Here is a 16,615-nt window from a genome sequence, read left to right as displayed (position 1 = left end):
ACGCGAATTTCATATGTGATGAGTGCGATTAATCCATTTTTACACATATAAAATGAAGGAAAACATTTTTGGCTATACAACTAGTGCGTTTTATTGATTGAAACATAAGAATTTGTTGTTTGATTTAATATAAAAACACACAATTATCAAAAGATTTTAACAAATAGCGAAATGGAGTCGACCATTAGTTCAATGACTGATGCTACTTATGAGTTTTAAATGTTATCTTCATCAACACAGTATTTAGAGCGACGCAAAGACGGTCATAATATAAGAGGCAGATGTTTTAAGAATCTTGAAATATAGAATTGCGATCTTCATAAATATATTATTCTCATTAAATAATAACCTAATACGTGATTGAATAAATTACATTACCGCCGCCTAGTTGATGAAATTCATGACGTAGATTCCGCCTCCCGCCAGCGTACATGGTCTCGTGCATCTCAACGTCATGAATATCAATAGATTCTGACATTTCAATGAACTGTTGTACCAATCATTAAGATATCTGTAAAATAGGTATGCTTACACTCCAACACTATGGATAGAGAACTAGAGGAGGCAAATGTATTATCATAATTTTCAAGAAATACTTACATATGTCGATAGATCTCGCTGCTATAATCGATCAATTTCTGTCCTGGCCGCAGCTCAGATAGAATAACTGTCCCATAATTCCGATTAAAACCAGAGTGTACCTTATCAATACAAAGGGGTTGTGTGTTTTCACGAGGATCTGCACAAATTTCATAACAAGTAAAATCGCTTTACGTTATATTCATTGCAATAACCAAATATCATAGGTATACCTACCATGGCGGAATTCATCGTCACGCTGCCTATAGTAGCTCCCATTATTAGCAGAAAGTACAAGGAATAAGATGCCTGCAGAATCTCATGGTATCTGAGAATAACGTAACAGATTAGGTCGTAGAATTAATTCAAGCAGTGCGAATATGCGCTTTACTTTAAAATTTCCTTGTGCAGAATAATCGCTTCTTTGAGCGCATAGTACGCATAGTCGTGTCGAGGTTTTTCAGTGATGCTCGTTTTGCTATCGTTTTGATTTCTATTGAAAATCTCCAATCGATATCTGAAATGTAACAACATAGAATAAGCTTTCTTCACTTTACCCAAGTTGAAAGTTCTGCGATATGTCCCGTGGGAACCATACGTGATTATGCTGCACGAATTAAATCCGCGTGTTTTAATCTCGGTCGCGTACGTAGTACATTTTGATTTTAGTTTTCGAGTTCAATTTCACAGCTTAATACTATTACGCTGCATATTCAACTTATGCAGTGTAATAGTATTAAGCTAATAGTGCTGATTCTTATCTCCAGAGTATCAAATTTCACTATCGAAAAAGACCTTGTTTTTGATGTCGAAGGACATATATAATAATGAAACAGTAAAAAAGTCACCTAAAACGTACTTGCATATGGAAAAGAGTGCCAAACAGTGCTCGACTGTAGCCGCGTACATGCAGGGATCAGTCGAAACCATTATGAAGACCGTCGCTGCACAGGCAATGGAATCGAATAAATAAATTTGATAATAGTATATATCGTTGTCGACGAAATAATCGCCATTCAGTATAAACATTCGAGGTCTCGGCATGATTATATCGAGAGAAACGGGAGTCAACGGTAGCGATATGAATATCATCAACGCTTGTATCATGTATACTAAAAAACAGTTGATCATATGAAGCTATTGATAATTGTGTGACTTCCGCCTTTGATGCGACGCACATTATCATCGTCCATCAATGGCGAGAGTCAGAACAATAGTATATAACGCTGATGTCCTATGAGTTTACACAGAAAAAGAGAATAGTCTTTCAGAATCTTCTTCTCGGTCTCATCGGTGTAGACCTGGAAGTTCCTCGCTGTGCTCTCGTACATTGTTTTCATCTGAAAATGTTTATTCCCTCTTTCGTTCGAGCATTTCAATTCACAAGCTTTGATTGTAGATTAGACAGATTACCTGATCCTCGGAATACACGGCCACGAAGAGCTTAATGTAGATCCCGAATATGTATAGAGCAGAATGACTACGTTCTCCGTCGTTTTTTCCAGGTCCTTCCCAATTGACGTCGACAGTCGCGCTATCTGTATTATACGCACACGAGTCTCATATCATCATCAGTATGTTATAAGCTTATATATGGCAAAAAGCATTTTTACGAAACGAATACGTCAGTCGTACTTGGGGCACGAGCGTACAGCGATGGCGATCAGCACCAGGATTCCGCACATGAGCGTTTTTTTTCGCGCGGCTCTCGTACGGCCAGATACCCAGTGCCTGCTGGAAACGCTTATTGAAGAAGAAGTACTTACTGTCGTATATCTCCATGACGGCTCTTACTCGACGACTTATATCCTTTGTTTTTGCGGATGATCATTTTCGGGCTATATGCAGGCCGAGTTGTCAGTCTGGGCGTACGATGCGTATATAAGATAATTGCACGGATATTGTTCGAGGTGATGAAAGAAGTTAATGATGGGGGTGTGGGCGTCAGGGCAACTTATCGCTTCTCCGTTAGTTCAGCCCAAAGGGGTGTAATTACGAAGAGGCAATAAAGTTTTGGAGTTAGCTCTGTCATTTGTCATAATATATTAAAATAGTGAGATTAGCTGATATACGTGCTAATTTTTTTTTCCTTGGGCCATTGGATTAGTTTTGTTTAGTTGACGCGTATGGGAGAGTGCAGTCGCTACAGTGGTTATGAATATTTCGTCGAATGTAAAAGTTTGCTGTGATATGTCATAGGAGATTATTCTTTATTTTGTTTTCACGAAATCATAGCTATAATAAGGCAGTATAATTTTCTTCCAGCAACTCGCTAAATCCAACTACCCTTTGTACTATAGCAATTATAAATCGTGAATGCGCGTTGAACTTTATATAGCTAAACCCGCATCTAACGTACACCGTTTATTAAAAAGCAAACCTAGCACTCAAACTTGTAAAGCTCTATACCTTATTTATAGTTTTATCTCTATCTCAATTATGTTCTACTTATAAGCAGAACTTCACTGGTACACAACTCAAAAATCTTATTGTGCAATCGACTCGTCTTGATGATCATCAGGTCGAAAGTCATCTCGCCATCCTTCTCTCCATCTCTCACACAAACCTGCAACTTAAATATGAAAATTCGTTGGATAAATACACTTACTATTTTACTCTTTACAGAAAAACACCAAATTGAAGGTTACTTACTTGGACTCCTGATGAAGCAGAGTATAGCCATCGCCATGAAGACTTGAGAACATCTCGCACGCGAAGATCTTGTAACAGTACTTGAGATGAGGTTCTCCATCAGTGAGAACACATGAAGACTACTAGACGGCAATCCATGCACCCTCAATTGCAAGGGTGAGTTTTATAATTTCTAATGAGAAATAATTTTTGACTTGAATGTAATTTTTTCGTCGGTCATCGTGACTAAAAAGTGTATACTGTATATACCTACCTTACATAAATGAGACGGATAACGTCCTTTTTCGATGCACTATATCGAATTAAAACTCCAATGGATGCATGGATCTAGTCATTTGAATTTAAAAAATAATAAGCTTCCGATTTACGTCCGCCAGAATTATTATTTCACCGCGCAGATGTTCACTTGATTTTACATTAATTAAATAAAAAAAAAAAAAAAAAAAAAATCGAATGACAATATTGCAAGAAACCGCACTGACTGTCTAGGTAGTCTGGTTGTCCGGTCGTAACTGAAGTCAATGAGTGATTGGTCGCAAGCTTCAAAGTGTTCACCACAGCTAACCGCGCACATGCATAAATAAAACTATATAAAATTAGCGATATCTCTTCAACCGAAGTTACCTACGCCTATTAGCTCTACAGAGCACAATTAACTTGTCTTCGGAGCGAAATATATTCTTAGATATACTTATATATAATAGCTTCCGCATAAGGCATTGCAAAAAGGGCTTAATGACAGCGGCAAAAGACTTCTGGGATATCGAAAATATGATTTGCTCATTTGAATATTATATCCGCAATCTTCGTCAATTCCTTCACCTTACATGTTATACTATGTTTCTCGTTCATCGTATAAGATAACGAGCCCGAGTCAATGGCGCACCGGAAAAACAATTCCAGGAGCTAAATGTAATAATCGCGCAAATTTGCGTGCCTCTTTTTTTCGCAATGATAAATTCAATCGCATCGATACGACGAAACTGTTTATGCAATATTAGCAGCATCATTATCGTCGCTTTTCTCGCATACTCGCATCAGCCCGACGTAAACGCGCACGTGTAACACGCTCGAATTGCCGATGAAAACAATAAGAGTTTAGCTGTAGCCATCTATAGATATATATTTAATGCCTCGAAGATAAAATATTAACGAGCCCAGCTTACCGCAGCACATCCTTATTCGGCCTCAGTTGTCGATTGAACGTCGCGCGAAACGGCCGTTAGCAATAGTGATTATTTCGAATAATAAAAAATAACTCTATGCGATAAAAAATTTTTTATTCAATAAGTGCCGCGATCTAATGAACAATCGATTGTATTATTCCGCAAGTTAACCAGTGCGTCTTCTACTCTCCAATCGATAATCAAACTGATGAGAAGACCGTGATGTACGAAGCTGAGGTCTTGAGAATCTTCAAAATAATATATTTGTTCAACGTCACGATAAGTAGTGTCCCATGCTTATACATTGTAAAAACCAATCGATCGTATTACCGTCGCAAAGTTGATGAAATTCATGATGTACAGTCCACCTCCCGACAGCTCACAAGGCCTCGAGCATCTTAACGACATGAACTTCAATAGATTCTGACACTTCAGCGAACTCTTGTACCAATCGTTAAGATACCTTCAGAAAAGCATCCCTTCAGAAGGGAAGAAAGAAAAACAAAAACATCGCGATTTCGAAGACATACTCACGCCTCTTGGAAGATGTCGCTGCTGAAGTCGATCAACTTTTGTCCAGGCCAAGTCAGAAAGAATATGTGCAGAATGACGCCGAAGAGGAACAAAGACCACCTCAAGAGTTCGAGGGGTTGCTTCAGCTTCATCACGACCTGCACGATGTATTGCAAAACCTGTAGCGTAACTGCAAATTCGCTTATGACAAAAGTCTACGCCTACCACAACGGAGCTCGACGTCAAAATACCGATGGTGGCTCCCATTTCCAGCAGAAAGTACAGGGAATACGAGGTTTGAATGATCTCGGTGAACCTGATGAGCCATCGCATCGCCACGGTAGAAGAAACGTAAAATTTCGACAACAATTGCAGCGCTATAAATACATACGCAGCTTACTTTATAATGTCCTTGTGTAAAAGAATCGCTCTGACGAGCGCAGCGTAGGCGTAGTCGCCTCCGTATCGCTCGGCTTCGGCGTGCTCGACCATCTGTAGCCCACAGGACTTGTTGAAGTTTCTTAATCGGTATCTAAAAGCTCACAGCCGCGCGTTAGATCGCATATAGGTTTCGGGTGCAGGTTTCAGTGTTCTCGCTCGAATAAAGAGCGGAAAATGTCAGTGATACGTGCTTGCAAATCGAGAACAGGCCTAAGCAGTGCTCGACGATCGCCGCGTACATCGGGTCGGTCGCACACAAAATACAGATCATCAGAAAAACGGAAATTATATCCAGCGTATAGATTTGAAAATAGTACTCGTATTTGTCGACAATGTATTCTCCGTTCAGTATAAACATTCGGGGCCTCGGCTGGTCGAGAGGATCGGTCGAGTCCAGGACGATGGGACACATCGGTAGCACCACCGACACCGCCACTGCCGAAATCATGTATACTGGAAAAGTCGATCTATGAACGTGTGCGTTTGGGCATTGTACGCGCGACTGCGTGGAAAAAAAAAGACACGTACGGAGAAAGACAAAGGTGAGCAGTCGGCCCCTCTCGGAGTATCGCTTCATAATTTCCGCCTCTACCGCATCGGTGTAGGTCTCAAAGTTCTTCGCGGTGCTTTCGTACAAGATTTTCAGCTGAAAAGGTGTATTCCTCTTTTCATTCGTTCAAATTTTATTTGAAGAAAGATTTAAACTCTATATGATCATCATTTCAACAAGACTCAGCTGCCTTATACCTTGTCTTCGGCAAAGTGGGCGGTGAACAGTTTAACAAAGATCCCGAAGACGTAGAAAAAAATGAAAATGTTCTCCATCGTCTTCTCGATGTCCTTCCCCAAATACGTGTTCAGCCGTATGAACTGCGCGGGTATAATAACGCCATCGGTATATAATTTCCTCTCAAAACTCATTCTTACGAAGAAACTTACTTGTGGTATCAGCATGATGATCATCACCAGCACCAGCCCAGCATATGTGATTGAATTTTTCACGCGACTCTGGTACGGCCAAATTCCCAGCGCCATTTGAAAGCGCTTGTTGAAGACGAAGTACCTGCTATCGTAAATCTCCATTGAAGCTGGGATGTTTCGTACACGTTAACTCTTTCCTTTTTTTGCCTCTGCATGGCCCGGAGTCGTTATCTCACGTACGATGCATGATAAGATAATTGTACGGCAATTTCGCGAAGAGATAGGTATAATAGCGAACTTATTAACAACGAGAGCGTTAGAGGATGCCGATTTGCATAAGTTAACGAAACGCAGGTGCTGCTAAGATGGTAATGGCTAAGGTGCCTATACTCAGTTGTCGCATTTTCTTTAGTCTAGTATAGAAGTCTGCGACACCTGAAGTTCGTCAAGTTTTTTTTTTTTAATTTTAAAATTCCTGTGACCCACATCTAACTGGAGTTGTGATTGAAGTGTGAAATAATTTTATTTCTTTCCTTTTGCTTCATTTCCAATTCACATTTTTTAGTAGATTATAGTGCATTCCGTTTGACAAAAAGCAGCCTGCGAACGATGCGTGCAGTGAAATTTAAAAAAGGTTAAGATCAGTTAAAGTGCAAAGTCATATCCATAAATATCCATACCTTACATAAGTCTGATGAACATTAGAACCGTTTTTTTTCTAAAACAAGAAGTGTTAAGGGGGAGGTGTGCAAGTAGTAATTTTTCAATTGATCATCTACACTTTTTATCGACAAACCGCTATCTATTATAGATTTGCTATTCGAATTTTCCCAAGAGTTGGAGCAATTTCGAACAAAAAAAAAATTTTTCAAATTTGTACAAAGTAAGTCAAAGTCGTTTATAGATAAACATTTTTCAGATCTATCACTTAACTTATATATATATATATATATATATATATATATGAACACGCATGAATAAATATATACATACATGCATAGTATGATATGCATATACATATCGCATAAGCATCCGTCGGCAGTGCAGATCATCGTCAACATCGCTGCAGGCTGCAGCAGATACTTAGGTATACTTAGCACTTAGCAGCACCATCGTCCTCTCCCGACTAACCGCGAACCAACCGCAACCGCCGATATAACATATAACTATAAGTTCAACACGTATACACACGCACACTTTGCCGAGATCCAATCCGCCGACAACGATGCGCCTCGTCGTCGCCCACTATAGGTATTAGTCGCTGTTCTGCGGCTCTGCGCCCATCTTTCTCTCTGGTCGGCGGTCGCGCACACACACATCGCCATCAGTAGAGTGTGCGCGTGCGAGGGCCTGAGCTGAGAGAGGTTATATCCATGGGCGAACCATCGTAGATTCGTAGCTGCAGCAGCTATTACTTCAGTCTACTACTCCGGAGTCCGGAGCCCTCTCTCTCTCTCTCTCTCTCTCTCCAGCACACGCAGCTGCTGCTGAGAGTCGTCCGGGAGACATCACCGACTAGCTGACTACCCTCTGTGTACGTTCAAATTGCATTGTGCAACCTACTCCTCTGTCTCTCTGTTGTTTGTCTCTCCCGTGTGTCCGTGCTGTACCTGTACTTCTCAATCTCTTGGTACATATAATGTGCATGCTAGTGCTTAGTGTAAGCACCTATACGAGTGTTCTTTTATCTCTGTGCAACGTCGGCTTCGTTCGCCGCTGTCTTGTTTCGCTGCCTCGCTAGAGGTGTGTCCGAATGAAAAACTCCGTTTTGCCTTCGGAGCAGAGGTACAAGTAGTTTATATTACGAGGAACGCGAGTGTGATCCGCAGGTAGTTCGCCGCGCAGCTGGGTACGGCACACGAGCCCGGCTCGCGATCAGCTGTTCGCCGCTCTGGCTTCCCTACATCAGCGTCCTGGCTCCGTGCACTCGCGGTTTTGCTCCGTTTTCGCTGTAGCAAACACTGTGGAGGGATTCCTTTTTGTTTTGGATGCTGAATTTCATATAGCACAAGAACAAGGCTCTTGTTACTCAGCTGCTTGCACGCATCACTGATCAATTTCATATACTTTGTCAGTTGGTTATCTGACTATACCTTATACTCCTGATATTCTTTTATCAGTGTGATGGGATTGTTGGAAATTGCTATGCTGCTTCAGCGGTTTTCATTTCAGTGGTCAGATATGCTGATGCACTGGTTTTGGCATGATGGAGACTAGAAGATTAATATTTTTATCAGCTTTGGAAGGAAATAGAATTTTGAATTGAATCCAAATGGTTGAAATACATGGGCTTTAAATATAGTCATACTTTTGGCTTGATGCAGTCTGTTCTCACTTTTATTATACCCTGGATTTAAAGCTTCAATTGAATATTGTTCTTTATCACTGCTCTAGTAATTTACTCTGGAATTATTGACAGTTACATTTTACTGATAAAAGACAAATTTTATTTTGCAGGAGAAGATACACAGCAAGATTCGAATGACCATCAGGAGTCAAGTCAAACAGAAACGGCTGAAAGGGCAGCGGTGTTGTGATGGTGGAGCAGCAGCGAGCCATTACAGGTTCTCGCTTATCGTTTCGGGTGGTGAAAGGAGCTAGCTAAGCAGTCCCTCAGGAAAAGAGAACCAGGTTCTTTCGGCATGACTAACAACAATGCCAACAGCAGCACAGGAGTCGCCGAATTATTTCACATGCTCGAGTCTAACAAACTCAGTGAGGTCGAGGAAATCAAAAAAGTTTTTCATGATCATTTCTTATCCAGTGAGTGATTCAAAGCAGTATAAAATTGGCTATTATTTATTCAACTCAGCATTTTGATGCCTTATGTACTATTTTCAGCTAAGGATAACTGGTTGGTAAATGGATTGTTTGATTACTATCTTTCCACTGACTCACTTAGAGCTGTTGAGGTTCTAGCAGGAGTGAGAGAGCCACATGACAAGCATCTGTTTGATAGGTTGACAGAAACACTTACAGCCAAACCTGCTAACAATGGGCAAAAAGTTCGGACACTCACCCTATTGGGTCATGTGGCTCGACGGCAACCCACCTGGCTGTTTAAATTGGCTAGTCATACACTCTTCAGACAGCTGCTTCATTTACTCAAGGTACCAATTTTATATTGTGTCTGACAATAAGTTATAAGTTGATAAAACAGAAAAAATTAGCTTTAGGGTTTGGTATTACTGTAATTGGACTCTATCTACTTAACATAGATACAACCCTTTTTCAAACATTTAAACAAAATAGACTTAAATACGTTTAATTAACAATTCATTTAATTAAAAATCAAACTTTACAGGTGGAGGAAGACATAGTGCTGCTAATGAGTGCACTTTTGTTATTGATAACCCTGTTACCCATGTTACCAACAGCACTGACACCTCATCTCAATGAGATATTTGAAGTATTTTCTAGACTCGCATCGTTCCATTATCACCGATTCATATCCATCTCATCAGCTTATTCCGTGTCCTTTTCAACAATTTCAATGTTGAACCAGCACGGCGGCTGTGACGCAGACCAACTCTACCTCCTCCATGTACAGGTATATCTGAATTTCATCTGTTCAATCTAAAATCGATGTATTCAATAACATTTCATTTATTGTTAAATGTAGGTTGGACTGCATCACCTATTTTACAGACTCTACGCTATGTATCCGTGCAACTTCGTCTCTTTTCTAAAACAACAGTACCTTCAACGCGATCAGCTGGCGATTTTCAAAAAGATTATTAGTCCTATGCTAGACTCCGTGCGTATGCACCCGCTGCTCGTAACAATGTCCAAAGATTCAGAGATCTCTTCGTCAAGGTAGAGTACATCATTTTTTTTTTTTTTTTTTTGGTAATAACTTGTTATTCACAACACCTAAAATAGTAACGTATTTTGTATATTGTAGGTGGAAAAAAATGGAGCATCATGACGTCGTGGCAGAATGTGGTCGCTTTTCATTGCTGGAAAGGTCGAATCGAGATGAAGCGGGAGTGCCGATTGCCAACATGCGCTTCACGCCAATATCAGGTATTTTCTCCTACATCCATAAATCTTCATGTACGTATCAAAATCCTAAAAACAAATCGTCAAAACACCATTTTGATTTTCAGATTATTCGTGTCCGTACACGCCAATAAGCAGCAACAGCGAGTTTCCGATGGTAATGGAAAATACGGGACTTCCGAACGGCAGCCAGGACGGCAGTTTCTGGTCGCCGAGCATGGTTGTATCCCCTCAAAGTCCGCCACCGGCGAACTCACTTCAGGCAACGCCGCTGTCGCAGCACGAGGCAAAGTCGACGCCAACAACACCAGGTGCCGCGAGTCTCAACATCAGCACCGGTTCGACTGCAGTCAGCAACCGCAGCAGGACATCGCCACCCGAGGCAGCCGTTGAGGCTACACCCGAAACCACTCCCGTCAAGGTAAGCGTAAGATTTTCTGACCGTGCTAAGCGACAATTTTATATTCAAATTGAGCTACCACTGTGATGTACGAGGCGGATGTTTTCAAAATCTGAAATCAATGTTTTACGTAAAATCGTTTAGAAGAATCTATTTAGAATTATAATTGTTGTAGTTACCAATAGGGTGTAAGCGAAGTTCAACACGTATACCCCTGCGCCCGAGAGCTTGCAGGGCTTGCTGCATCTTAGCGACATGAATCGCAACGCTTTTTGACATTTGACCGAACTTTTGTACCAATCGTTGAAGTACCTTTGATACGAAAAAATCTTTTTCCCATTACTTTATTTTTATTTTATTTTTCAAAACCACCCAAATAAAACTTACGTTTCCTTAAACAGATCTTCGCCATGATCTATAAGTTTCTGCCCTGGCCACGTAATATAAAATAAATGTACTGCCTGAGCGAATAGAACCATAGCCAGTCGCAGGCGATCAAACAAGTCCGGAGTCTTCAATACAGCCTGAAAACGATCACCTTGAAAATCCTTATAATTATAGTCCTTACATAATAATAATGGAGCTACTTACCAAAACGAAATTTACCGTAAAGCTGATCAACGTAACTCCCATTTCAAAAGCAAAATACAACGAGCAATTGTTTTGAATAGTTTCTATAAACCTGCAATGTCACATTTATTAATATAAGGACCCAAAAAGACATTAATATCGATTCAAATTATACTCAACGCAATAATTTCCCTATGCAACTGGACTGCCCTGATAATGGCCTCGTACTCCGCCTCATCGGCGCTTACGCACTTCAATCCTTTTCTCACCCTATACTTTCTCAATCGAAGCCTGTAACAATCGGCAAACTCAATCCCCCCTAATAATATCTTTAATGATACTCATAGTCATGGTCAAGTACTTACTTAACAATAGCAAAAATCGCCAGACAATGCTCCAAGATCGCAGCGTACAGTGGATCCGTCGCACATATGATTAGCACCGTCACGATGCAGCAGATACTATCGAACGCATATATCTCGATGAAGTATTCGGTCTTGTCGACGAGGAACTCACCGTTTAGAATGAAGAACTTGCTACGCGTGCCATTTTCCAATGGCAGTATCACGTCCAGGATACCCGGAGCTAGAGGCACCACAACGAACACGCCAAGTGCAGCTAGCACGAAAACTAATAAAAGAAAATTGAATCTAGAGTTAGAAGATTTCAAGGGCGGGATTGTGATCGAACGTACTTGTATAAACGACGCCTATCAATCTTCCTCTCTCGGAGTACTCTATGAGAATTTTACGCTCGTCGTTGTCGTTGATCTTCTTGAAATTTCTGGCCGTATATTCGAATATGAACTTTGCCTGCGTATACAGACATGAGAATTTATTTTTAAATAAGTCAGAAGAAAAGATTGAAAATTGAAGCTTCGCCTCGAACCGACCTTGTCTTTGTCGGCACAAGCTACGAGCAACTTCATGTAGATCGCAAGCATGTAGCACGTTCCAAAGGTGCACTCCAAAGTCCTTTTGCTGTCTTTCCCAGCGTGGACGGACAGACCTACGATCTAAAAGCGCAAAATCACGGTGTTAATAGAAAACAATCACTGGAAAATTGCTGAGAACCAAGATTAATGCTCACTTGAGGTATTATCATAGCGATGAATAGAAAACTCAATATAACCCAGCTGCAATTATTTTTTAAGCGGCTCTGGTAGGGCCAGATACCTAATAGTTCTTGAAAGCGTTTAGCGTGCACAAAGTAACGACTGTCATAGATCTCCATCTCATCTGCGACTGATTTGAATTGTCGGAAAGTTTTTACGAATGCAGATGAATTGTAGAAGGGGACCAAAAATACCGAGAAATTAAATGAGCGGGAAAGCCAAATTCGTGTCGTTACGTGGTAACGATTCTACTGTATGGAGTTCTTAATGGTACTTGTTAAGTTGATCGATATCAATTCAACTTAGTGTACTTTAACTGAGTGAGTTAGTTTCTTTCTAGTAGTTCGGTTAGGGACGCGTTGGCAGCTTTTGTTTGATCTATACTATTATTCATTTCTCGAATGCTAACGGCTAGGGCTACGTTTATTTTCGTGAATGTAGTTTTCTTATATATTGACATTGTATATTTACAACAACATGCATTATGGTAGATCTTCTACTAAAACAGCTCAAAGGGTAGAATCGTGTAAATTATAGACCCGGTGCTTTGGCATTTGTCGAGGCTGACCAGTCACGGCATCTTCTACTTACCAAAATCATTGTTGTAATCTCTCGATCTGACAGCCAAAGACGATTATTGCACCTTGCTACAACTATAATTCAATCGATTTCGAACCCTACATAATTTACCCAAGGTCACAGCTTGCCTCAATCTCTAAGAATATTTCCAGTCCATCTAAAACCCTTTATCTTGTCTAGGATGCACGTCAAATGCCAGGAAGACAATTACCCGTGGGTTCGGCAGCGGTGCGCGCACTCTCGGCCTTCGGCAACAACGGTCTCTTGAGTGGTGCGACCAGCAGCAGTCGACCTTCGACTCCGACGCCCGTCAATCATCTGGTCTCGACGCCCTCGGCCGCAGCAAGCAACATCTCGGCTGCCCTCTTCTCTAGCCTCGCTGACTCTGGCAGCAGCAGCTCGATCTTCGATCGTAAGCTTAACAAGATCGTGGCAGACAGGCAAAACGCGCAGCAAAGCACGATGGCACTCAAACAGGAAGAACAAGTGGTCGTGACGAGCTCGACGACGACAAGCGTCAAAAGGATGTCCACGCCGACGGCTACTCAGATGATGATGGCGCAAGTGACGACCGAACAGGTCAATGCTATGCTGAACGGGAGGGTCGAGATGCAGCAGCACCAGCTCGAGGACCAGGAAGTATCGGACATCGTGTCTGCGAGGAGATCGACATTGTTCGAGACGAAGGATTGCTCGGAGAAGGAGAGACAGACATTCAACGATCTGTCTCGCAAAGTGCTGCTCAAGTTCTACTGCAAGAATCCGACGCCCGTACCATCCTCGAAGGTTTGTTCGAGTAGATAAGTGCTTGGCAAGATCAGGCGTCGCTTTTCTTTGTGTGACTAAGCTTTATTGTGAAACGAGTATAAAAAAAAGAAAAGAGTATCGTATGCTTGATGTCTATTATCAGTCTAACAAATGACTCAGTGATTAATAGTATTGCCTGATGTTCCAACCATTTTTCATATCTTTTTTTTATGTAGACTCGTCGCCGCGCAAAATCATGTCCTGATATGGAGTCGATCAGTAGACCAGAGGACACGAGTGAACGTTCGACCCAAACTTGCGGCCTGCTGCCTTACGAGTGCTTCTTTTTGGACATCCTGGACCAACGTGCCAGCAATGAGGCTCAGGCCAATGTTCCCGAGTCAGCCAGGCTTTCGCCCAGTGCCATGCTCGAGAGATACATCGAGGTCTGTTCCAGAAATACTGGTTATGGGGAAACAAAGTGTAGTAAGTTTTGATTTTTTACATATTTTTGGTTAAAATGTTATCAACTATTAAAACGAAGCAATCGATTTTTATAAATAAGGATCAAAGCAAAGCTGGCCAGGTGGAAGAAGAAGTACAAAGCCGGATGATGAAGAAAACAGTGCCGCTGCGTCACAGTTGCAGCAACAACAACAGCAAAGCGCTAACGACGATGTCAGTAGTGAGTCAAGCAGTGCCGGCTGTTGGGGTGAAATGGATCGGGCAAATCAGCAGATCCAGCTGATGCTGATGCAACTGCAATTCGAACGTCAGCGTAGGGAAGTACATGCCGAAAGAAACAGAAGACTGCTTGGCAAGCTCCGGGATTCTCGTGCCCTTGAGGAGCTTAACACCGCGATGGTGGGTTTCCTGGCACTAACAATATTTTAATTGTTTGCATGACAGGTGTTGTTACAATAGTTAAAATTAATTAATGCCTGTGTTGTAGACGAAAAGCTTGAAAATATCAGAAAATGAAATCGAGGCACTCAAGAGCGAACTGAGCCGCAGCAAACTTGAACTTCGCACAGAGCTGAACAAGCAGAAGGAAGCAATCCATCATTGGCAGACCAAGGTAATAAAGTCATAGTATTAACTAGCAATGATGCTATTTTAAAATCAATTATTCAGTTTTATTAATTATCAATCAGTGCAATGAAGAACAACAGCGAAACGCAGCACTAAATGATCGTATCGAATCGCTAGAGGACGAGTTGAAAAGTGAAAAAAAGAAGGTGACGGACCACGAGTCTAAGACTCGCGCCGCCGAGGCTACCCTCTTCGAGGCAGCACATCAGTTAAAAGAAGCACTACGGGCCGCCAACCAAAGCGAGGAACTTAAACGTGTACTAGAGGCTGTACAAAAGAGGTTCTTACTGCTAGGAGAGGTATACATTTATTTCCTGTCGATGTAAAATGACTTTTCAATTAACAATTCAAAAATAAAAATTAAATGTAATGTCGAATGTTTTTTTTTACTAAAAAAAATAGGCTCAAGCTAGAATTCAAGAGAAAATAAATGCTCCCGTTCACATGGCTAGACAAGAAGCTGCGCAAATACAAAGGTCTTGGTCGGAGGAAGTTTCAAGTGAGTAAAAAATATCGCGCCATCCATATCGAAAACGTTTTGCGTGTTTATAACGATAAAATATTAATAATATTATATCATAAGGTCTTCGCCGTCAACTTGATTCACAAACGCTTCACTTGGAATCTCTGAAGGCTCGCCTGGCCGATCTCGAGCATAAGGATGCGCGCAAAGAGGTGCAACTGGTGGACCAGCAGCGTCTCCTCCAAGAATCTAAAGAGAAACACTCAGCAGAGCTTGAAGCTGTCGAATCCAAGTACAAGGCACAGATGGAGATAAATCTACTACTGGAAGGTCGCATCCTCGAGCTGCATGGAAAGCTTGAGCAGGCGACATTCGGTATGTCGTCATCGAGCGGCGCTGTGAATCTAGCCTCCTCGGCCTCGCCAAAAGAGCGTTCGCCTCCCCTGTCAGCCAGTTTGGCCTCCTCGAGCGAGGGCAGCTTGGCCTTTATTCATTCGGCGATGAACGACTGTTGCGACCCCGCGGGCGAGATCGCCAACCTCCAGGCCATCGTCGAGCCTGCAGCAGGTCCCTCGTCTAGCGCCGGCCAGGTCGTCATAACTTCTACAGCCAAGACCATCATGGCTAATTCATCTGCAACTGCCGCTTCTCAGCGGTAGAAAGAGAAGAATCATTTTCTTAATGTACATTGATAATGATGATCATGATGATACGTGGAGTCAGTTGGTGGATCCCACGATAAGAATAATGAATTGTTGTATGTATGCAAATACCACTAGAGGAGTGTTTTTTGTAGTTGCTGATGCGATATCGACGAGATGATTTTTTGTGTATAAATTGCGAAAGACTGCGCGTCTTGAAGAGGATGGTGATATTTCAGCGTGCGCGCGAGTCTCGACGAGAAAAGGATGATTTGTACGGATATAAAAATCGCTTGCGTGTACACGAACTCAGACATTCATACTTGCACACATTCAATCACACTGACACAAAAACATACAAATACACAAAAACATATACATAGACACATCTTGCTTGAAACTCTGCGTTGAATACGAAGATAAAATGTCTTTGAGACGAATTCGCTCTGAATAAAAGTAATATTTTGTGAGCATACTGTTGATTATTTTTTATTTTTTGCATGGCAAAAATTGTTTGAAAAATTCGAGAAATCGAATTCATATGACTTGCTCCAAATTACCTTCATCCTTTAATATTCTAAAATATTGACATTTTTTTAACATATTAATTGAATAATAACGAACACTATATTTATGATACAATGTAAATTTATTTAAGAAATGCGATGAAGTAAAATTTCATTGATACAATTATTTTAACAATGTTAAAACAGGTACTAACTTAAATTACTTTAA

General features: G+C 41.3%; 3 protein-coding genes and 1 pseudogene across 9 annotated transcripts; 1 reads left to right on the top strand and 3 right to left on the bottom strand.

Moving 5' to 3' along the window:
- On the bottom strand, positions 244–2,361 carry Or131PSE (odorant receptor 131 pseudogene; annotated as a pseudogene).
- Positions 3,261–16,355, top strand: LOC100117824 (hamartin). Of its 6 annotated transcripts, none has more exons than XM_031929910.2 (14): positions 3,261–3,387; positions 8,730–9,035; positions 9,114–9,382; positions 9,577–9,822; positions 9,895–10,088; positions 10,177–10,298; positions 10,382–10,701; positions 13,118–13,723; positions 13,921–14,170; positions 14,250–14,548; positions 14,637–14,762; positions 14,839–15,075; positions 15,179–15,275; positions 15,360–16,355. In XM_031929910.2, the coding sequence occupies exons 2-14, from the start codon at positions 8,915–8,917 to the stop codon at positions 15,896–15,898; spliced, it is 3,426 nt and encodes a 1,141-aa protein (XP_031785770.1). In that variant the 5' UTR covers positions 3,261–3,387; positions 8,730–8,914; the 3' UTR covers positions 15,899–16,355. The 6 variants fall into 6 exon arrangements, with proteins under 6 accessions (XP_031785770.1, XP_032455607.1, XP_016839843.1 ...); XM_032599716.1 differs by lacking the exon at positions 3,261–3,387 and adding an exon at positions 7,318–7,359 and having other exon boundaries at positions 10,382–10,695; positions 15,360–16,340; XM_016984354.3 differs by lacking the exon at positions 3,261–3,387 and adding an exon at positions 7,380–7,523.
- Positions 4,495–7,595, bottom strand: Or130 (odorant receptor 130). 2 transcript variants are annotated; one of them, XM_008216623.2, is made up of 10 exons: positions 7,468–7,595; positions 6,291–6,414; positions 6,099–6,221; positions 5,880–5,997; positions 5,669–5,804; positions 5,311–5,442; positions 5,136–5,226; positions 4,932–5,068; positions 4,728–4,860; positions 4,495–4,645 (listed from the first exon to the last, which is right to left on the bottom strand). In XM_008216623.2, exons 2-10 carry the CDS (start codon positions 6,384–6,386, stop codon positions 4,598–4,600), a joined length of 1,014 nt encoding a protein of 337 aa, XP_008214845.1. In that variant the 5' UTR covers positions 6,387–6,414; positions 7,468–7,595; the 3' UTR covers positions 4,495–4,597. The 2 variants fall into 2 exon arrangements, with proteins under 2 accessions (XP_008214845.1, NP_001177640.2); NM_001190711.2 differs by lacking the exon at positions 7,468–7,595 and having other exon boundaries at positions 4,497–4,645; positions 5,543–5,804; positions 6,291–6,434.
- Positions 10,721–12,477, bottom strand: Or129 (odorant receptor 129). The gene is made up of 9 exons (NM_001190608.1): positions 12,334–12,477; positions 12,137–12,259; positions 11,939–12,056; positions 11,610–11,874; positions 11,425–11,535; positions 11,266–11,356; positions 11,062–11,198; positions 10,854–10,986; positions 10,721–10,786 (listed from the first exon to the last, which is right to left on the bottom strand). Exons 1-9 carry the CDS (start codon positions 12,475–12,477, stop codon positions 10,721–10,723), a joined length of 1,188 nt encoding a protein of 395 aa, NP_001177537.1.
- Positions 16,356–16,615: the final 260 nt, after the last annotated feature.

Source organism: Nasonia vitripennis, chromosome 1, assembly GCF_009193385.2.
Source record: "Nasonia vitripennis strain AsymCx chromosome 1, Nvit_psr_1.1, whole genome shotgun sequence".
In the NCBI taxonomy this organism is placed as follows: domain Eukaryota; kingdom Metazoa; phylum Arthropoda; class Insecta; order Hymenoptera; family Pteromalidae; genus Nasonia; species Nasonia vitripennis.
Note: the sequence above shows the minus strand (reverse complement) of the source record. Positions and strands in the feature narration are given on the sequence as shown.